Genomic DNA, 22,906 nt, shown 5'->3' on the forward strand with positions numbered 1-22,906 from the left:
CTGTCTTTACAAACTGTCTTGCTCTAACGGGAAGTCAGAACCAAGGGGAAGTGGAATGTTCTTGCTGAAGCCTCCGATGTGCAATAGCTTTCTGCTGAGAGTCAGAAAGGAAAAAACAGTCAAAGCCACACACTGGGGAAGCAGGCCAGTGAAGGACAAGGAAAGGCCACAGCCCTGCAGTCGGAAAGAGAAGAGCCCCATGATGAGCCCCCCGAGGACACCTGCTTGCACACAGGGCCTTGCACGTAGTGAGAATTCCATAAATCGCAGCGACGTGAATTTGAAATGCACCGAAGAACATATACTCTAAACTCAATTTTAAACTCTAAGAGCTGAGACAGGAAAGTAGGTTCCGCAGTCAGCACAAGCATTGGTTTGTAGAAGAAAAGGCTGAAGTTATAGCAACAGGCTGGAAAACAGATGAAGGGAATCAGTGGAGGCTTCAAAGCAGGGATTCCTTTTTTTTTTTTAATATTTTACTTATTTATTTATTTATTTATTTGACAGAAGAGAGAGAGATCACAATTGGGCAGAGAGGCAGGCAATGAGGTTGGTGGGGGTGGGTGAGGAAGCAGGATCCCCGCTGAGCAGAGAGACTGATGCGCGCCTGGATCCCAGGACCCTGAGATCATGACGCTAGCCGAAGACAGAGACTTAACCCACTGAGCCACCTAGGCGCCCAGAGAATTTGCATTTCTAACAAGTTTCCAGGTATGCTGACGCTGCTGGTCCATGGACCATACTTTGAGCAACAACGTCTTAGGAGGAGAGTGATACTTCAATGTAAGGTCTTGGGTCTCGAGGCAGACACCTCACACCACCTACAACAAAATTTCTGGGGATGGTGCCCAAGGACTGGTGTTTTTTAAATCTCCTCAAGTATTTGTAATATTCAGTCAAGTCTGAAAACCCTGATTTAAGGGGATAAAAGAGAACTGCATGGTAAACAAAAATGAGGTTCATGCAAGGATTCAGGGAACTTTGAGCACAGCTTAGAAGTGGAAAAGAGAGAGGATGCCTGGGTGGTTTAGTTGGTTAAGCATCTCCGCCTTCAGCTCAGGTCATGATCCCTGGGTCCTGGGATCAAGTCCTGCATCGGGCTCCTTGCTTGGCGGGGAGTCTGCTTCTCCCTCTGCCTGCTGCTGCCCCTGCTTGTTTTCTCTCTCTCTCTCTCTCTCTCTCTCTCTCGTTCTCACTGGCAAATAAATAAGTAAAATCTTAAAAAAAAAAAAGAAGTGGGAAAGAGGAAGGAGGGGCTAGGAAAAACAAAAGGGGACTGTAGTGGAGCGAAAGGAGAGCCCACAAGTATAAAGCGTGGCCAACAGAATGTTGTATAACATTCATAGCAAACAGAAGGTGACATTTGACTACTCGGTGTTAATCTCACCAAAGGACTCTGTAGGTAGCAGTGCGTATAGCTGACACAAACAACACGAGAAATTACCAGGGAACCACATCCATAAAGACTGCAGTGACTGGAAACTAGGAGATCAGCAGAAAAAGTGGTCACAAGAGTAGGCTCACAGATTATCTTGATAAAAAAATTTGGTGGTAGAGACAAAATGAACAAGTGGATTCAGTTCTGCAGGGGGTAAAGGAATGTGTGTGTGTGTGTGTGTGTGTGTGTGTGAGTGCACGCGCACGTGCATGCATGTGTGTGTGTCTGTGTGTTTATTTCAGTTTGGTTCACAGGAACATAAGGTGAGAAATGGCCCCCAGGATTGCACCAGTCCTCTGTTTCAAGGGTGGCACCAAGAGACTGCACAGAAGACTACAATAGTTACGACAGTTGTATTTTCTTCTAAGATAACCCCCAATATATTTTTTAAAGATTTTATTTATTTATTTATTTATTAATAAATATTTTATTTATTTGACAGAGACAGACACAGTGAGAAAGGGAACACAAGCAGGGAGAGTGGGAGAGGGAGAAGCAGGCTTCCCGCCAAGCCGGCAACCCGATTCGGGGCTCGATCCCAGGATACTGGTATCATGACCTGAGCTAAAGGCAGACACTTAATGACTGAGCCACCCGGGCACCCAGATAACACTCAGTATTTAAAGGGTTCATCCAGGGCGCCTGGGTGGCTCAGTGTGTTAAGCCACTGCGTTCAGCTCAGGTCATGATCTCAGGGTCCTGGGATCGAGTCCCACATCGGGCTCTCTGCTCAGCAGGGAGCCTGCTTCCCTTCCTCTCTCTCTGCCTGCCTCTCTGCCTACTTGTGATCTCTCTCTGTCAAATAAATAAATAAAATCTTTAAAAAAAAAAAAAAAAAAAAAAAAAAAAAAAAAAAAAAAAAATAAAGGGTTCATCCAGGGGCACCTGGTGGCTCAGTGGGTTGGGGCCTCTGCCTTTGGCTCAGGTCACGATCCTGGGGTCCTGGGATTGAGCCCCGCATCAGGCTCTCTGCTCAGCAGGGAGCCTGCTTCCCTCTCTCTCTCTGCCTGCCTCTCTGACTGCTTGTGAACTCTGTCAAATAAATAAATAAAATCTTAAAAAAAAAATTAATAAAGGGTTCACCCAAATTGCGATAAGGTGACTAAATCTGTGTTTTCATTATCTGTACTCTCCAGTGCTTCCTAGACTTTGACTGCTTATATATGATTAGGGTGCCTTTCTGGACTAAAGGCGACCACATATAATCCCTTGAAAACGCTGTCTTTCCTTGCACCTTCTTCCAGCTTGGTTACCCTCCGAGCTGTGGGAAAGAGAGTGACACAACATCTCACAACTTCTCCCCATGGGCAACATTATACTTTCTGTTCTGCTTCTGATAAACTGTGGAGGAACCTGGGGGAGATCTTCCAAGGGTTACAAGAACTCTAAGACCCCTTTCCGGGAGGGTAACTGATAGGTACTGAACTGTAAGTCAGAAGATCTGGATTCTAGACCAGCTCTGTCACCACTGGCTGCTTCACCGCGGGCAAGTGACCCTAAGTCTTGGTTTCCCCAGAAATAGACTGGTGAGTACATATGCTTGCCATGGACCTCTAAAAGTTGCAAGAGTCAAATGACAGACAAAAGCACTTATACATGTAAGGTGTTGGGTTTAAAGAGGGGCCAGACTGAAGCTATTATACTCAAAAACTTTGGTCCTATCTTCCTGCACTTGCCCTTTACTTTAAAAAGACTGAAAAGAGGGGCGCCTGGGTGGCTTAGTGGGTTAAGCCGCTGCCTTCGGCTCAGGTCATAATCTCGGGGTCCCGGGATCGAGTCCCGCATCGGGCTCTCTGCTCAGCAGGGAACCTACTTCCTCCTCTCTCTCTCTCTCTGCCTGCCTCTCGGCCTACTTGTGATCTCTGTCTGTCAAATAAATAAATAAAATCTTTAAAAAAAAAAAAAAGACTGAAAAGAATTACTATTTAGATTATCCTTGATATTTTGAACTTAAATAGTAGACAAGATAGCATCAAACTCATTGTTGGGATATTTGGGAAGTGGGCAACATCTGGATGAGAAGATCAGAAGTTTACCTTTGTCAGGGAGAATCTAAGATAACAAAACAAAATGCCATCATCAGTTTAAGGTAGCTGGGACAGATAGAAGTGACAAAAGAATGTAAGCTTGAGATTATTTTAAGATAATGGAAAATCTGAATCTAGGAAGTTATAAGGTCAAGAGTGAAAAGTTAAACACAAACATGGTTGGAGAAGAAGTCTGTAATTGGAATAAATTAAAAGTTAATGGTCCAGGGGTGCCTGGGTGGCTCAGTGGGTTAAGACTCTATCTTTGGCTCAGGCCATGATCTCAGGGTCCTGGGACTGAGCCCCGCATCGGGCTCTCCGCTCAGCAGAGAGCCTGCTTCCCCCTCTCTCTCTGCCTCTCTCTCTGCCTACTTGTGATCTCTCTCTCTCTCTGTCAAATAAATAAATAAAATCTTAGAAAAAAAAGAGTTAATGGTCCAGGGCACAGGCCTAAGGCAGCAAGAACTACTGAAGGAGACGATGAAGTATCTTAAAATGGCAGGAGAAAGCAAGGCTAGAGAGGGGCTCTTCAGACTAAAGGGAGGTTCTGTGATGACCAGACTCCAGGAGTTCTCAGGTAAGAACAATAATGAAGCTTGCAACATGGCCTTGGCAAGGTGAGGTAGGAGAGGTAAATACAAAGGGAAGATCAGAAGTTGTCATAGAAGGATCAGTAGAAAAGGAATTCAGAAAGAAAAACTGCACATCTAAAGACAGGAATAAGAAAGGAAGTGAAGGTGTAAGTGGTAACAAAAGGAGGATGAGGCAACAGATTGCTACAAATGGAAGAAACTCAGTAGAGAAACTAAGTGACTGTCAGTTAGCAGCTGGAGGTAAAGCAGGGGGCTGTGGTGTCCTGGATCAGGGCGCTCAAGCGTGCTCTGTGTGGCTGGGACCTGGCGACAGCCGATGGTGTAATAATCCTCAACAAGGTAATACAGAAACGGAAAATAACTCTTTACAAGCTTTTACAGCAATTTAGCAGAGTGACTTTCTGCCTATCAGCTCTAGCAATAAGAACTAGGGTCTTGTACTGTGTATGTCCCTCATTTATTTTTCCATTTCATTTTCCAGTTTTTGTGTTTTAAAAAGAATTGGTCCATAGCAGATTGGAAATTAAAAGAATAAAACTAGTATTTCATCACAGAGGGTTAGAGAAGCACTGTTCTCAAGGTGGGACTCCTGAGCACACAGCAAGTCCAGTTCCTGATACTTGTGTTTATTAAGCCTGAAGTGGGGCGCCTGGGTGGCTCAGTCAGTTAAGTATACCTGAGGTCATGATCTCAGGGTCCTGGGATTGAGCCCCATGTCAGGCTCCCTGCTCAGTGGGGAGTCTGCTTCTTCCTCAGCCCCCTCCATATTCTCCCCCCAACAAATAAATAAATAAAATCTTTTTTTTAAAGATTAAAAAAAAAATGTATTTGACAAGAGAGAGAAATCACAAGTAGGCAGAGAGAGAGGGGGCTCCCTGCTGAGCAGACAGCCTGATGTGGGGCTTGATCCCAGGACCCTGAGACCATGACCTGAGCCGAAGGCAGAGGCTTTAATGCACTGAGCCACCCAGGTGCCCCTAAATAAAATCTTTTTATTAAAAAAAACCCTGAAGTATAGCTGAGGAAGTTCCCAAGAAAAGATCTCATCACTACCATTACCACTACTAGTCTTAAATGTAAATCTTTACAAATGCAAAAAGTTGGAGCAGGTTAAGTGACCTGACAGTAACAAAAATGGTTATTTAATTAAATTACGGTATATCAACTCAAGGGATTTATGCATCTTTATAAATAACAATTATGAAGATTACAAATTATCTTAGAAAAATGTGCATGACAATGTTAAGTGAGAAAATTAATTAGAAAATTATATGACCACATGACAACATTTAAAGTATGTATACATATGGCCAAAACTGCAGGGGCACATATAAATATCAATAAATATGTTACAATGATAGGTTTACATAGGATAATTCTCTTTTTTAAAAGGTTTATTTATTTGAGAGAGTGGGTAAGCAGTGAGGAGGGGCAGGGGGAGAGGGGGAGGGAGACAGAATCCCAAGCAGACTCCCCGAGGAGCGTGGAGCTCCAAGCAGGGCTTGATCTCACAACCCTGAGATCACTCCTGAGCCAAAACCAAGAGTCAAATGCTTAACTGATTACGCCACCCAGACACCCCAATAATTGTCTTTTTCAACTTTATAAAAGGTTATACTGACATTACAGTAATTTTTAAAAATATAAGTCCTTAGAAAGAGAGGCATCAATGTGGCATTTATTTTATGCGCCATCTAATGCAATGTCATAGGCATCAGAGCTTGGGTGGTCATCTTTCAAAGCCTGGGTGTTGCAGCAGTATCTGCAGCCATGCGCACCCCTTAAAGGATGAGAAAGTGGATGTAAAGAACCACTTGTCTATATCTTCTCATCAAGGGAATGAAGGGATCATAATCAAGGGTCCTAGCTCCCAATCAAGCAACTACTCCATTAAACCAAACCCCAATTCTAGCTTCTTCTGTATAGAAAGGGTTTGCTGAATATGATCTCCGTTGACTTCTGCCGAATAATCAAGACGCATTCACTGTGTTTTCTTAAGAAGATAGGTGGGGTAGGGTCCCAAAACAATTAGTCATGGCTCCTGCTCTTGAGGAGCTTAATAATCTTTTGCAGTAAAACTTATAAATATGCAACAACTAGAGGGCAATTACCAAGCAACCTATAAACTAGTGGGCACATTTTATCCAATGACTAAAGGAACAGGGAATAATCAAGATGGCCTCACTGAAAAACAATGACAACACTGTAGCAGGTAAATCAAGCTAGATCCTGAAAACAAGGTGACAGCCATGGTAAAGAGGGAAAAGGAAGAACTGCAGAATGGGGGAGTAGGTTGAACAATGTGGAAAGACGAAACTGGGGAGCTGGAAAGCAGGGTAGTTGGTGATAAACCCTGGATGCTAGGCTACATTTAGATCCTCTACAGTAGGCAACCAAGAAAGACTATAAGGAGTAAGTGAGTAACTTGAACAGAGAACTAAAGTAATAAAGTATATATTTTACTTCAGAATACTTCCCAAAACATATTCAGAAAAGAGATACATCTGGGACAGAGGAGAACAATCCTCAGTCACAAGGATACTTCTGTAATATTAGAAAAAGTCTTCTTTATTCTAAGGCCCCCAACTGCATTCTCCTGTGCCTCCCTTTCATCATTAGGACAGCCCAATCCCAATACATTTCCTTAAAAATAAAAGGTCAGGGGCGCCTGGGTGGCTCAGTTGATTAACCATCTGCCTTCAGCTCAGGTCATGCTCTGAGTCCTGGGATAGAGCCTGGTGTCAGGCTCCCTGCTCAGTGGGGAATCTGCTTCTCCCTCTCCATCTGTTTCTACCCCCTGCTTGTGCTCTCTTTTCTCTCTAATAATAATAATAATAATGGTAATAAATCTTGAAATAAACAGATAAATGCATGAGCACCATTCCATCTAAACTCTGTCCTACTGTGTGGTGCGTTCACTGTCCTCACACAGCAATCTCAGCTGTCCATGGTTGGCTGTTTTCAAGCATAAGGAAAGGAAAGGAGTGCCAAGAAACCTTTAGGAACATGCATCTTAAGAAAACGGGTGTAGAAATTGGTGGTTAGAAGACAGATCCTGGTGGCTCAGTCGCTTAAGAGTTTGCCTTCAGCTCAGGTCATAATCTCGGGGTCCTGGGATTGAGCTCCAGATGGGGCTCCCTGCTCAGTGGGGAGTCTGCTTCCCCCCTCTCTGTTTCTGCCCTTCACTCATGCTCGTGTTTGCAATAAAAAAAAAAAAAGACAGACAGATTCAGATTGCAATCACTTGAGAAATGTAGGCCTTCAGAGACCTTTTAGGAGAAGCAGCTACATAAGGGATCATTTCCCATGTCTACCGGCCCCTGCAGACTGCCTGCCATTTGGTAAGGCAGCAACTGATAAACTATAAGAGGCCCTCCACTCCGTGGCCTCTTTTCCATTGAACAGAAAGAAAAGTTTGTTTCCTACATGTGTCACATGACACAGGCATGGTTGCTAAGGAGTTGCTGAGAGATTTACATGACAGCGTCAAATCCTTGGCAGTCTTTGCTAATCAGCATCTCCACCCTAATCAAAACTCTCTTGTTGGGGTCCAAATTAAATTGAAACAACGTAAGTACAGAGAAAAAGAACTTTCTCTTTTATCTTATATATTTTCCTTCTTCCCATGCCACAAGCCAAGTAACCTTTAGCTGCAACTTTATTTATTTATTTTTTTTTTTAAAGATTTTATTTATTTGACAGGCAGAGATTACAAGTAGGCAGAGAGGCAGGCAGAGAGAGAGGGAAGCAGGCTCCCCGCTGAGCAGAGAGCCCGAGGCGGGGCTTGATCCCAGGACCCTGGGATCATGACCTGAGCCAAAGGCAGAGGCTTTAACCCACTGAGCCACCCAGGTGCCCCTAGCTGCAACTTTAACATAGATTTGACTTTGCAGTGAATCACATGCAAAATGCTATCTGGCCAATGACATGGTGGGCTGGGCTGCACTTAAGTGCTTGCTTCATTTTAAAAAATTTTTTTTTTTTTTTAAGAGAGAAGTGGGGGTGCAGAGGGAGAGAGAGAATCCCAAGCAGACACCCTGAGCATGGAGCCTGTTGTCCCAGTGCCCCAAGATCATGACCTGAACTGAAATCAAGAGTCGGATGCCCAACTGACTGAGCCACCCAGGTACCTGCCCCCCTCCCTTGTGTGTTTGCTTTAATAGCAGCTGAGAAGCACAAAATTCTGTCCAGGCAGCCAGGTAAACCCCTGAAGGAGAGCAAGCTCTGTTTTCAGCTGCCAGGCCATCATAGGCACTACTTACATGATTTCTGTCCTGGGACAGCAGCAATATCCTAAGGCTTTTCATGCTTGAGCTTCTGTCTAATATGTCAATTGCTTTATCAAGATCATCTTGGTTCTTCAGCAGGATGGAGAGCTGTGACACAGGACACAGAAAAAGAATCATATAAAAGAAAAGTTGTTAGTTTCTAAAAAATAAGCAAAATACACAAGAAAAAAGTAAGATTGAAGGAAAACAATCCCTTTGGATATAGGGGGTCTTAAAACTAATTGAAACCATATAGATAGGTACAAGTGTACAATTCAATAACTTTTAATAAATTTAAAGAGCTGTACAACCATCACCATAATTCCATTTTAAAACATTCCCAGTTTTCCAAAAAGCTCTTGTGCCCATTTGTAGTCATTCCCTCTTCCCACCTGTAGACCCTTAGGCAACCACTAATGTACTTTCTGTCTCTATAAATTTGCCTCTTTTGGGGGCACCTGGATGGCTCAGTAGGTTAAGTGCCTGCCTTGGGCTCAGGTCATGATCACAGGCTCCTGGGATTGAACCCCACATTGGGCTCCCTGCTCTGTGGGGAGCCTGCTTCTCCCTCTCCCCCTCCCCACCACTCATACTCGCTGTCTCTTTTTGTTTGTTTTTTGTTTTTTTTTAAGAATTTTATTTATTTACTTGACAGAGAGAGATCACAAGCAGGCAGAGAGGCAGGCAGAGAGAGAGGAAGGGAAGCAGGCCCCTGCCAAGCAGAGAGCCCAATGCTGGACCCGATCCCAGGACCCTGAGATCATGACCCGAGCCGAAGGCAGTGGCTTAATCCACTGAGACACCCAGGCACCCAGCTCGCTGTCTCTTGTCTCTCTCTCTCTCTCACTCTCTGTCTCAAATAAATAAATAAAATCTTTATTTTTTAATAATATTTTATCCATTTATTTGACAGAGAGAGAGATCACAAGTAGGCAGAGCAGCAGGCAGAGAAAGAGAGGGGGAAGCAGGCTCCCTGCTGAACAGAGAGCCCAATGCAGGGATCGATTCCAGGACTCCAAGATCATGACCTGAACCGAAGGCAGACGCTTAAACCCAATGAGCCACCCAGGCGCCCCTATTTTTAAATTATTGTTTAAAGAATTTATTTCTTTAAAATAAAAGAAGTAGGCTTTAAAAAATAATAAAATAGAATAAAGGAAGGAGGCTTTAGCTTAAACAAACTACAATTTTTAAACATATGGTATGGGTCTAGATATCCAGAATATACAAAGAACTCTTACAACTCAATAGTAAGAGGACAAATAATCCAATTCTTTCAACGGGCAAAGGATTTAAACAGACATTACCCAAAGACGATAGACAAATGGCTAATAAGCCCTAAAAAGATGCTCTATGCCATAGGCATTAGGGAAATGCAAATTAGCTGGCTCACTCTAGTCTCATTTTTTTTTAAGGTTTTTTAAAATTTATTTATTTGACAGAGAGAGATCACAAGTAGGCAGAGAGGCAGGCAGAGGCAGAGAGAGAAGGGGAAGCAGCTCCCCTCCAAACAGAGAGCCCGACGAGGGGCTCGATCTCAGGACCCCAGGACCACGACCCGAGCCGTAGGCAGAGGCTTTAACCCACTGAGCCACCCAGGCACCCCTAGCCTCACTTTCTTAGTAACTGAAGCTTGAGGTGCAATTTTTTAAAGTTCTATGCATTTGACATTTATATCTTTTGGGTTCTCTTGTTTTTTTTTTGTTTTTGTTTTTGTTTTTTTGAGAGAGGGAGCGAGCATGTGCTATTGGGGGGCTGGGGGAAAAGAGGGAGAGCAAGAATCTTAAGCAGGCTCCACACCCAGAGTGGAGACTGATGCAGGGCTCGATCTTACAACCCTGAGATCATGACCTGAGCCAAAATCAAGAATCAAACACTTAACCCACTGAGCCACCCAGGTGCCCCTCATATCCTGTATTTCAAATGTTTTAGTTTACATACTTTAAAATACTTACATCTGCATTACTTATTAACTATAGAGTTAGTGGTTTATTTTCCAAATTTGTTGTATTTCTAAAATTCGTTCAAAACATAAAAGATCAGACGGTCTTGTTTTTGTTAGCTATTTAGCAATATACCCAATTGTAATTATACATTTTGTATAAAGGGGACCAGGGAGTTTTTAGCCAACAAATCACAGCTTCTATAGATTTCAGCCCCCAAACTATGGAAGAAATGTCTTTTTTAATTCCCCTCGAGCTGAAGGGTTTGTTTGATTAAATATAGTTGACATGTGTCACATTAGTTTTAGGCATATAACACAGTGATTCAACAAGTCCCCACCTTATGCTAGGCTGACCATAAGCGTAGCCCCCATCTGTGGCCATACCGCTGACTATATTCCTTATGCTGTACCTTTTATCCCACGATTTATTCATTCCATAATTGGAGGCTTGTATCTCCCACTTCCCTTCACCCATTCTGCCCATCCCCCACCCCTCTGCTAATCATTAGTTTGTTCTCTGTATTTATGGGTCGGTTTCTGCTTTTTCCTTTATTTACTCTCTTGTTTTCTGTTTTAAATTCTACATACAACTGAAATCAAATGGTATTTGTCTTTCTCTGTCTGACTTATTTCACTTAACATAGTACCGTCTAGGTCTATTTATGTTGTTGCACTTTTTTTTTTTTTTACAGCTGAGTAATATTCCACTGTATATACACACCACAGCTTCTTTACCCATTCATCTATTAATGGACGCTTGGGTTGCTTTATGGAGGTGATTCTTAACTCTTCAACCAATAAAACAAAACTACACAGTTTCTCAAAGAGCCAGGATGTTGCCTGGGTTTCCTGTCTTGCCCTCCAACTCAGTTCCCTCAAGATACACACTCTTTACTAGGCATCAACACACTGCCTCTCACACTAATGCAAAGCACCAGCCCAAGCAGCAGACTGTAGCCTCTCGTACCTTTCCTGGAGCTGGGAAAGCAGCCAAGTAATTGACATTCAAAAGAATTCCATCCTGGGTGATATTCAAAGTATGAAAAAATAAGGACTAGAGGAGTGGAGGACAGGAGAAGGAAGAGTTAAAGAAATCACTCAGGCAGGTGCTAACTTTGGAAACAAGCTACAGCTGGTAGTTAAACTCTGAGAGAAGAATCCAGCATTTATGACTGTCAATATAGGAACTACCCACCAGTTTTCCACACCTCTCCAGCCCCTCCTAAACTTCTGCTTCTTGTTAAGCCTGCGCTAGAAAGAAAAAGATAAGCTACAAAACGTCAAGGAGACGATATAAGCCCTGGCCCTGGTACCACAGCTGATTCCACTGTGGAGTATTAGAGCTACTGGCACTGAATGAGCAGGAGAATGGAAACAGCTATGTCATCTCCCATGTAGTAAAAACCATAAATCCCAGAATGACTGGAATTAAGAAAAGAGGCTCCAGAAAATGAAAACCTGCAGATGACACTAGAGGAACAAACTAAAAAGATCCTCAGTGAAGCAGGAAGAAAAAAGGTAGTCAGCTGTCACCCTTCCTTGTTCCCACACCATCCATCTAGTCTCTTACCTCATTGTTCATGTAATGCAGATCAAGAGGCTGCCCAAACACTGTTGTCACCTTGTGTTCCACATCTTCATATCTCACAGGCCGGCTGAACGGTATAATTCTGAAGAGAAATAGGAAGCGTGGTTAATTGTATATTTTAAAAGTCAGATATGGAAAGCTAGGACTTGTGAGTAATATCTTCCTGTTTTTTTAAACACAGAATTCTCTTTTTCTCCTTCACATAGCTTGCCTTTCTGTTCCTTTTCTTCTCCTAACCATCTTATTTTTTTCACCCTTCTTCTGAGAATCACAAGCACTGTTCAATCCCAATCGATAAGCTTTCACTTCAGTTCAGATCTGTCAATGACAGTTCAGTATCAAAGCAGGACACCTGGATTTAAAAACAAGGTTCCAAATACTCCTGTTAGGAAGAAAACCTGGAGATTGGAGCAGCGTTCCTGAAAACATGGTCTTAACTCCAAAATGACTCAACTCCAGGACTTGAAAGGTCTTTTCCATTGCTGATGCCAGAGGAATCTCAATGCTAATTATCCTCGGAATTGAGATTTCCTACCTCAGAGTCAAAGGAATTACCTTTGATTTGGCTATATGCCCAAGTTTTCTTAACTAGTGACACATATGATCATATAAGTAGTGTTGATACTGACACTTTTCTAGAGAGACTCATTAGGTCAGTTCAAAGAACTATTTCTATAAATAGAGATTAGAGCAAGAACTTGTTCAAAGAGGTGTTAAAATTATTTGTCAATTAAACATAGCAAAATGTAAAAGTGGGGATAGATGATATATACAAAATGAATGAAATAAACAAAAAATTGGCAAAATGTTAATAATATTGAAGCTGCATTTCAAGTTAGAAGGATTTAGTGTGATATTCTCCCTACTTTTGTGTGTATTTGAAATTTTCAGAATAAAAAGTTTTAATGAATATGTTAGGTTGAACTACATGATATGGCTGGTAGTTAACAATTTTTGATACAACAGTGGCAATTTCATACAGTTCCAACCCAATACTTTAAAACTTAAATCCTTAAGACAAAAATAAGCAAAGAGATAAATGAAACAAGAGAGTATTAGAAAGAAACTCATATATATATATATTCCATATATACAGAAGAAAGTATAGGATTAAAGAAACACTGGAGTGGGGAAGGTCTTCCTAAGCATTACATAAAATACAGAAGACAAGAAGATAGATTTGACAACAAAAATTTGAAGATTTATTTATTTATGAGAGAGAGAATGCACATGCCAGGAGGGGGAGAGGCAGAGGGAGAGGAAGAAAGTCCTCAAGCAGATTCCCCACTGAGCACAGAGCCCGACACAGGGCTCCATTCCAAAACCCTGAGATTACAACCTGAGCCAAGATTAAGAGTGGGACACTCAACAGACTGAGCCACCCAGATGTGCCCGACAAGAAAACTTTAAACTTCTGATAGCAAAATGAGCCATCAACAAAGTTGAAAAACAAATACCAAGTTTGGGGGGGGGGGGAATCCTTGCAAAATCAGTAAGATGAAGATAAACAACCCAACAAAAACATGGGCAAAGGATATGCTGACAAAATTCAAAGAATTATGAATGGCTAATAAACACGTGAAGTTATGTTTAATATGATGGGGGAAATGCAGATCAAAACCACCTTCATCTCTTGGCAGCCTAGACTGGATGAAATTGGACCAGTGCTGGGCAGCAGAGCAGCACTCACACCTGGGGCCTCTACAGTCCGCACCCTCCTTGATGCTGAGAAGTGTATGGTTCTTTTACATCTTCTCTGCTCCCCCTGAGTGGAAAGTGTTATAACCAGAGAAAGGAGCAATAAGCCACAGGAGAGAGGATCTAAGCCACTGGATTTTAATGGAATCTGACCAGATAATTTCTTAAACGCTCTTCTGTGCCAAGCTGGCACAAATAAGTGGGCAGCAAATAAATTTCATCATCAGGAATTGTGCTCTTCAATATGTGGCTAGTTCAGATCAAACTAATTAAAATTACCTGTTAGATTGGTTCCTCGGTCTCAACACACTGCAAGTGCTCACTAGCCATATGTGACCAGTGGCCATCGTACTGGGCAACACAGGTATATAACATTTACATTATAGCATAAAGTTCTTCTCACATTGATATCAACCGTAGTCTATCTTATCCTTTACACAAAGCCTAACATCTCAGAAAGATAATTTCTCCATAAGTTTTCCTTCATTCATTACCACCTTTCATTTTTGTAAATTATTCTGCTGAATACAGTAGTTTATATCCCACCTGAAAATCCATCCATATTTTAATCCTTGTATGCTTTTTTCCCCTTAAATCAACTGTTCCAGGGAGTGATACTGTTAGATTCTTTTTTTTTTTTAATTAATTTATTTGATAGACAGAGAGAGATCACAAGTAGGTGGAGAGGCAGGCAGAGAGAAGGGCAAAGCAGGCTCTGCTGAGCAGAGAGCCCGATGTGGGACTCGATCCCAGGACCCTGAGATCATGACCTGAGCCGAAGGCAGAGGCTTAACCCACTGAGCCACCCAGGCACCCCAATACTGTTAGATTCTATCTAGGTAGGGGTTACATAGACATAGGCATTTTCTGGAGTCTTTTAAGAGAATGGCTTCCCATTAATTCCTAATAGCAAATCAAAACCCCTTCATCAGGACCCCAGCAACAGTCTTTCTGAACAAAATACCAGAAGACTTTTTGGATGTCCCTAGCACACTGCTAGAAAAGGATCAGACTCAAATAAGTTCTCCTGCATTTGGTCTGGTGATAAGGCATTCAAAACCTCCAAAAGCAGCCCCAAAGTCAAGATCAGAAACCAGGACTCTCAGGTTTGGTAAGATCTAAGCTGCGGCCATCACAATGAATAACAGGCATTTTTAGCCAGTGCTTCAAAGAGGGGCCAAACACCGATGACAACCACCCCCATCACTGTCCAGACAGAAAGATTTTCAAAGGGAGGAAATCTGAATCTATAGTCCTCCTCTTCTATCCTCCTGGAGCTAAAAGGGAAAAGCATTAAGAACCTGGTTCCTACCCTTCCAAAGTAAAGAGAAAAAGAATGGGTACCTGGCATAGATGAATGGAAAAAGTCACTATTTCTTTTCTCTTTTCTATACATTCTAATTCTCTAAGGGCCTACTACATTTAGATAGATACTACCCATATTCCCCTGCAAAAAGTAAAGAAAACCCACAATAATATTCTCTACAAAAATCCCAAGACTTGAAACACATGAAACCAGAGCTATCTGGCACAGAGTAGTTTGAACTTGGCTTCCCTGCACGAACTTTATAAGGTAGGTCCTCAATTCCACACACAGTACGCAAACAGTGAAATGCCATGGCTCCTGAAAACAGCTCCATAGAAAGAGAATGCACAGTTTTTTTAAATCTTGATACCAACACTCTGCTGCTCAAGGCCATTCCTGCCTGACCACCTTAAATATTTGTGGTTTCGATCTGGCAGCTTCTCTGAAACTAAACACATACACTTTCTCAGTGCAAGTCTGCTCACTAACACTGCATACCACTTTAGGAACAGGAATTCAGGAGAGGGTAACTGCATCACTAACTCCAACACAATTGAGCTTTTGATTTCGTATCTACTTCTGAAAACTCTCTGCTGCTCTGAGTTTGACAACCCCTCCAAAGCCCCATCATTCCAGAAGTGTGAAAAGCAGCAACAATGAAGTGACAACTGAACTTTCCTGCTACTGGCAGGACACAGGATAAGCAGCTGGAGACAGAGCTCAGAAGACTTTCCTCCCTCTAGGCCTGAAACAGCCCTAGAATCCACATGGCAGCAGCACAACTAAGGCTCTGCAGATCACAGTGTATCCACCCAGCATCCTCTGGCAACCTTGAAGGCTTGTGAATATACCTTTTTAAGGGAGAACAGCAGCCGTATATCTGGACCCATGCTAAGAAGTTTGGAGGCACTAAGGTCCTGCGGTGGGACCTATATAGTACAAGAAGCTTATTCTCATGGGTATGTTCTTCACATTTCCAAATGCTCAAAGGGAAAAGGAGGGCATCAATGGGAGAGAAGTGCACAGCAGGGAGCAGATACCTAAAAGCACACTTAGGCACATATATGCCACATGCATGCACACACAGGATTCTAATTATCCATGACCAGAGTTCTATATGCTTCTTGAAGTTTTTCCTTGGGATGACTGGGTGGCACAGTCAATTAAATGTCTGACTCTTGGTTTTGGCTCAGGGGTCCTGGGATCAAGCCCTGCATCAGGCTCTGTACTCGGCATGAAGTTTGCTTGGGATTCTCTCTCTCCCTCTGCCCTGCTTGTTTGTGCTGTCTCTTTCTCTCTCTCAAATGAATAAATAAAATCTTAGGGAAAAAATAAAAGTTCTTCTCAAGAGGTACCTGGCTGGCTCTGTTGGTGGAGCATGTAACTCTTGATTCCGGGGGTGTGAGTTCAAGCCTCATGTTGGGTGTAGAGATTACTTAAAAATAAAATCTTTTTTTTTTTAATTTTTAATTTTTATAAACATATATTTTTATCCCCAGGGGTACAGGCCTGTGAATTGCCAGGTTTACACACTTCACAGCACTCACCAAAGCACACACCCTCCCCAATGTCCATAACCCCACCCCCCTTCTCCCAACCCCCCTCTCCTCAGCGACCCTCAGTTTGTTTTGTGAGATTAAGTCACTTGGTTTGTCTCCCTCCCAATCCCATCTTGTTTCATTGATTCTTCTCCTACCCACTTAAGCCCTCATGTTGCATCACCACTTCCTCATATCAGGGAGATCATATGATAGCTGTCTTTCTCCGCTTGAGTTATTTCACTAAGCATGATACGCTCTAGTTCCATCCATGTCGCAAATGGCAAGATTTCATTTCTTTTGATGGCTGCATAGTATTCCATTGTGTATATATACCACATCTTCTTTATCCATTCACCCGTTGATGGACATCTAGGTTCTTTCCATAGTTTGGCTATTGTGGACATTGCTGCTATAAACATTCGGGTGCACGTGCCCCTTTGGATCACTACATTTGTATCTTTTGAAAAAATAAGTTTTTTCTTAAATAACGTGAGAAATTAAGTAGAGTCTTATTTTTCTCCACTGAGAACTTCTACCTTGACTTCCTACAAAAAAACAAACACTAACAATGGAGGAAAGGACAGAAGGGTTTTGTAACATCACTTTCACTTCCTTAACAAGGTAAGATACTGAATATAGACTGAAAAACTCCCTCTTTCTATATCCTCAAATGATCTGAAATCTTTCACAACTGATAGACTTGATGCAGTTTTCCCACCCAGACACATTCTAAAGAAACTTCCAATTCACTAACATGGCCCTGCTGTGGACAAAGCCAGGGCCATTCTGTTGGGCTAGGAATAGCATCACATCACAGGAGAATCCCAGTCTCTTTCTGATGCTCATAAATGACACAGTGTCAGTGTGTTTGGAAGCCATAACTCCAAGTAGAGCTGGAGTCCTGACTTCCTTTCCTAGCAAAGTGGTAAACCCCACAGCGGTAGAATAAGAGCAGAAGAGCAAAACACCAGCAGTTGAAATGGCTTCCAATTCTGATACCAGAAATAAAATTCAACTGGCAAGCCAAATAAAAGATGAAAATTACTCTTCCATGCCCAATCAACCCCATCACTCAGCCAGGGACTCCAAAGGGATCACTCCAGGGAACACAGCTTTCATAAGTTCAATGCTTTCTGAGAGCTGCAGCACACGCGAATACAACCACTGATCAGAAGGAAGACTTACCGCCTCTCCCCGTTGTGCTCAAACTTGATTCTGACGTCACTCTGCCAAAGGAATGATAGACAGGTTAGCGGGTTCTCTGTGTTATCTGTGGCATGTGTGAGCCTGCCATTCCCAGGTAAGCTTCAGGTAGTCCTTTAGCAACGTTAGACAAACATCCCTGATGCCTCCTGTTCCAGCTTCTCTACCTCATATGCATTCCTTTCCAATGAGTTGGGAGCCTTCCAGTTCTAACCTCAGGAGCAAGAAAGCTCTTGGGACAAGATCCCCAAGTAGCGGCCCCAGATCAGGTGCAACGCTCTGACAGGTCATTTCTAAGTTCTACACTTATTTACACAACAGACACTGGAGTTTCTCTCACCATATCACCTCCTGGCCAGGATACCTTTCCTTCTTGGCTGATGTGACTGAACAGAAAGAGAAATCTTGGGATGGATACTTCCTAGCTATGGGTCCGCAAACAAGTTACTTATCTGTAGTTTTCCAGTGTACAGTGGGGCTAAACATACCTAATTTGCAGAGATGCAATGAGAACTAAACAACATAATGTAAATAAAACACCAGATACAAAGTAGACATGTGATAAATGGTTGCTGCTGCTACTACAGATTTCGGAGTTCCTTTATTTTATTTATTTATTTTTTTAAGATTGTATTTATTTATTTGACAGAGATCACAAGTAGGCAGAGAGGCAGGCAGAGAGAGAGGAGAAAGCAGGCTCCCTGCTGAGCAGAGAACCTGATATGGGGCTCGATCCCAGGACCCTGGGATCATGACCTATGCTGAAGGCAGAGGCTTTAACCCACTGAGCCACCCAGGCGCCCCCTGAGTTCCTTTCAATACTACTCCCAGTGGGGTAAAGTAGGATTCTGGACAAGTAACTGCAGAACTGTTCCCGATTTGCCCTAAATGACCATCATGGGTAACCTGTAAGGTGCAGGAGGACATGAACTGCATCTATCTTGTTTCTGTACCCCCAGTGAAAAGCAAGGGGACTGGTATATAATACCTGAGCTTACTATTTATCCAAATGGATTAATTGGGTAAAGAACAGAATTGTGTAAAGAGTGTAAATATCAGAAATAGGAGGAAGTTGAAGCATCAGAATGCTAAGAAATAAATCAAGGCGGAAGAGATATTGTAAAGGGCAAACAAATGACTCAAAGGAGTTTAAAATGGCAGGAAAAGGGAAGAGATACTATAGAAGAAAAGAACAGGTACACAGAAAAAAGAAAAGACTGTCAGGAAACCAACAAATAATAGAGATGGAGGAGAGAAAGAGTACATAATCAGTGAATAAGAAGTATACCGAGAATAAAGAGAAATTAATAGACTGTGGCTTGGAAGAAAGAAGAAGGTTCTAGAGTCTCTTTAGATGAGAAGCACAGAGCAGAGAGAGAAGACGACAGAATGGGACAGAATGTCAAAGGTAGGGTGGATACATAAAGGACTTCCTTTACCCAAGAGATTAGAAGGTTAGAATTCTCCTCCAGTCCACTGGCCTGCACAGGTGGTTCTAATTTACACTCTAAAAATGACTGAGGATCTCAAAGAGCTTTTGTTTATATAGATTGCATCTACTGAGATTTGCTATATGAGAAATTAAAACAGAAAATTAAATTTATTTTATATACTTTAACTAAAAATATTACATGTTAACATAAACACATTGTTATAAAAATAACCATATATTTTTAGAGTTTAGTGAGAAAACACAAATTTCTTTAATGCATAGCTTAATAGGAGAAAGCTGGGTTCTCATGTCAGCTTCTGGTTTTAATCTGTTGTGATAACACATATCATGTAGCTTCTGGAAAACTCTACTGTACATTCTTAAGAGAATGAAGGTAAAAAGGGCAAGTAACATTTTAGTATTCATATGAAAATAGTTTTGACCTCAGGGACCCCCTGTAAAGTTCTTGGGAACTTCCTAGGTATTCCTAGCCCACAGCTTGAGAATCACTGAATCAAAATATAAGAATGCACTCTTCTAACCCATTATTTTATTTTTTTTTCAAAGATTTATTATTTATCTGACACAGATTGAGAGAGAGACATAAAGAGAGGGAACACAGCAGGGGGAGTGGGGGGGGCAAGCAAGCTTCCTGCTGAGCAGGGAGCTGGATGTGGGGCTTGATCCCAAGACCCTGGGATCATGACCTGAGCCAAAGGAAGACGCTTAACAACTGAGCAACCCAAGTGCCCCCCATTATTTTAAAGACAAGGTATAGTTGGGGCTCAAAAAGCTTCATATCCCTGAAAAGTTCACATGCTAAACAGTGGACAACAAAGCTCCCTGACCTGCAATGTGATAACTCCTCAAAACAGTCCTGATCTTGCCCTCTCATCTTTTTTTTTTTTTTTTTTAAGATTTTATTTATTTTTTTGACAGAGAGGCAGAGAGGCAGGCAGAAAGGAAGGGAAGCAGACTCCCTGCCCAGCAGAGAGCCCGATGCGGGGCTTGATCCCAGGACTCTGGGATCATGACCTGAGCCGAAGGCAGAGGCTTAACCCACTGAGCCACCCAGGCGCCCCAACCTCTCATCTTTTAATGTAACATACAGACCACTTTATCCACTAACAGTATATGAAAATAGCTAATGTTTATTGAGCATTTGCTGTGTACTAAGCCTCGTTCTAAACATGTTCCATTTATCAGTTAAACAAACCCTCACAACAGATACTGTTACTGTCCTGTTTTAGAAGAGAAACTGAGTTACAATGAAGTTAAATAAGTCCCCTCAGTGTCACCATGCTTTAAAGAGTGAGCCAGGATTCAAACCCTGGAAGCCCAGCCCTTGACCACCATCCTAGCTATAACTTCAGTGTCTCAGAGGCAAAGGAGGTTTATTTTAGTCACAGATGCAGGGCTTCAGTGGGAGAAACTATCAAAGGATCTTTTGTGACCTTACTTTTTGGAACTCATGGTGGAAATGGAGGAATAATGGAGTCAGAACCAGAACCAAGTCAGAACCAAGTCTGTAGGTAGCAGTCATGTAACAAGCTATAGGTACAGGGACTGGAAAACCAGCAGTGGAGGCTTTGACTGAGGTTGTGAGTAGACAGGGATGAAGGAGCTAGAATGGGAAGGTCAGTGTCTGCATCCGGTCTGCACTTGCGTGTGCATGCTACCGTGTGTACGTATGTGGGTGTGTCTGGGCATGCGTGCATTCCCAAGCAGCAAGGCGGGGCAGAGAGAGTTACTATGTGGATTTAAGGTTTATGCAAGTGACAGCAGTTTTTGGTCTTCTTCTCCTTCCCTGAAATGCTGAGCAGTTAGCATGGCCAGGGCTCCCCATGGCACAGTGCCTATGACAGGGTGCTGTGCACCGACATGCCACCTCCAGCTGCCTACACGCTCTAGTCCCCCAGCCAGCTCAGTGCGCAGCCCCGTCTGCCCCTGCAGGTCGGTTACGACAGCCCTGCACCTCCTGCTGCTCGCAGCCCAGCACACCTTGGTATAGCGCTCACTATTACTATTTTTTATTAATAGATTTTATTTTTTTTAATTTATTTGAAAGACAGAAATCACAAGTAGGCAGAGAGGCAGGCAGAGAGAGAGAGAAGGAAGCAGGCTCCCTGCTGAGCAGAGAGCCCAATGTGAGGCTCGATTCCAGGATCCTAGAATCATGACCCGAGCCAAAAGCAGAGGCTTTAACCCACTGAGCCACCCAGGTACCCCTGGATTTTATTTTCAGAACTGTTTTTGGTTTTCAGAAAAATTGAGCAGATAGAGCCCACATATTCTTCCCCACCAGTCTCCTCTATTGACATCATACATTAGTACGGTACATTTGTTTTTGTTACAATTAATTAACCAATACCGATGTATTACTTAAGGTTCATAGTTTTTTCAGATTCCCTTAGGGCTTATTTCTTTCTGTTGATTAAAAAAAAAAAATGTAGGGCATGCCTGGGTGGCTCAGGCAGTTGGGCTTCTGACTCTTGATTTTGGCTCAGGGCATGATCTCAGGATTGTGAAATCGAGCCCCAGGTTAGACTCTGTGCTCAGCAGAGTCTGCTTGAGATTCTCTCTCTCCCTTTGACTGTCCCTTTCTTCCCTAGCTGGCACATTCTCTCTCCCTCTCATGTGCTCTCTCTTCCCCCCTTCAAAATAAATAAATAAGCAAATCTTGATTTTTCTCTAACTTTTTTTTTTTTTTAAAGATTTTATTTATTTATTTGACACAGAGAGATCACAAGTAGGCAGAGAGGCAGGGAGAGAGAGAGGTGGAAACAGGCTCCCTGCTGAGCAGAAAGCCCGATGCGGGGCTCGATCCAAGGACCCTGAGATCATGACCTGAGCCAAAGGCAGCGGCTTAACCCACTGAGCCACCCAGGCGCCCCATTTTCTCTAACTTTTTATAGCAGTAAAAAAGCATACAGCAATAGCTCTTAAACTGGGACATTATACTTTGATGCATTTATAAAGGAATCTCCTCTGTCCCTTTGTGGGACTGAAGGAACTAAATTTATTTCATCTCGGTCGTAATTCAAGCACTATACTATGTGAATTCAGTTAGAAAGGGGATTAAACTTTTGCCTTACACCATAAATCACCCCTACTCAAGACTAACCAGGCCTGTGATTAGTAAGCAGTATAAACAAAGATGCCTCATGCTCTGAATCCCTTCTCTGATGTGGTGACAGCCTTTCCCTAGCAGGATGCCTGCAGGTACCCCACGGGTGCCCACATCTGCCAAGCTCCTAAATCTGAGTTTCCCCCTGTCAGGCTGACCAGAATAAGCCATGGATAAAGAAAGTTCAGATAAAGATAACTTTCTTCAGTTCCTCCTGCCAACCATCCTCCTTGCCTCTCTGAGACATTTCACACTGGTGGCCAAATCCTCTATAATGAGGTTCTCTCCTCCCTTGCCTTCTGTGACTCTGTCCCAGCACAGACAACCTGCCACCACTCTAACCACTTCTGCTTCTTTGCTGGTTCCTCTTCCTCATGCCTTCTCCCACCCCTCCCCCAACATGTGATGTTCCTTGATGTTTGTGGACTTTCTGCCTCTGGATTTCTCCCCCTTCTTCACATCTTCTCTTCAGTAGGGATAAAAAATAGGCAACTTATAAATAGAAAATCCCCAAATCTCTGACCATCCCCAATCTCTCACATGAAACTTCCTCTGTCTGCCCTGTAACTGAGGCAGGTAAGTCATTGGTAAGAATGCAGCATTAGAGTCAAACCATCTGGCTTCAACTCCTGGCTCTACGACCTCCTAACTACATGATCTTGAATTTGACTAACCTGTGACTCAGTTTCCGCATCTGTAAAGTGCAAACAGTAACAATATTTATCTCATGGAATTATCAG

General features: G+C 42.7%; 1 protein-coding gene across 2 annotated transcripts in view; it reads right to left on the reverse strand.

Annotated features, from left to right (window-relative positions):
• Positions 1–22,906, reverse strand: part of MAP3K3 (mitogen-activated protein kinase kinase kinase 3) — a 62,482-nt gene that overhangs the window by 21,922 nt on the left and 17,654 nt on the right. For both annotated transcript variants that reach the window (XM_059150063.1, XM_059150064.1), the window contains 3 exons: positions 17,590–17,630; positions 11,842–11,941; positions 8,321–8,434 (listed from right to left, as the gene is read on the reverse strand). In XM_059150063.1, the coding sequence (XP_059006046.1) occupies positions 8,321–8,434; positions 11,842–11,941; positions 17,590–17,630 (255 nt within the window). The remainder of the gene's footprint in view (positions 1–8,320; positions 8,435–11,841; positions 11,942–17,589; positions 17,631–22,906) is intronic.

The sequence above is a fragment of the Mustela lutreola genome, chromosome 15 (genome assembly GCF_030435805.1).
Source record: "Mustela lutreola isolate mMusLut2 chromosome 15, mMusLut2.pri, whole genome shotgun sequence".
Taxonomy (NCBI): Eukaryota; Metazoa; Chordata; class Mammalia; order Carnivora; family Mustelidae; genus Mustela; species Mustela lutreola.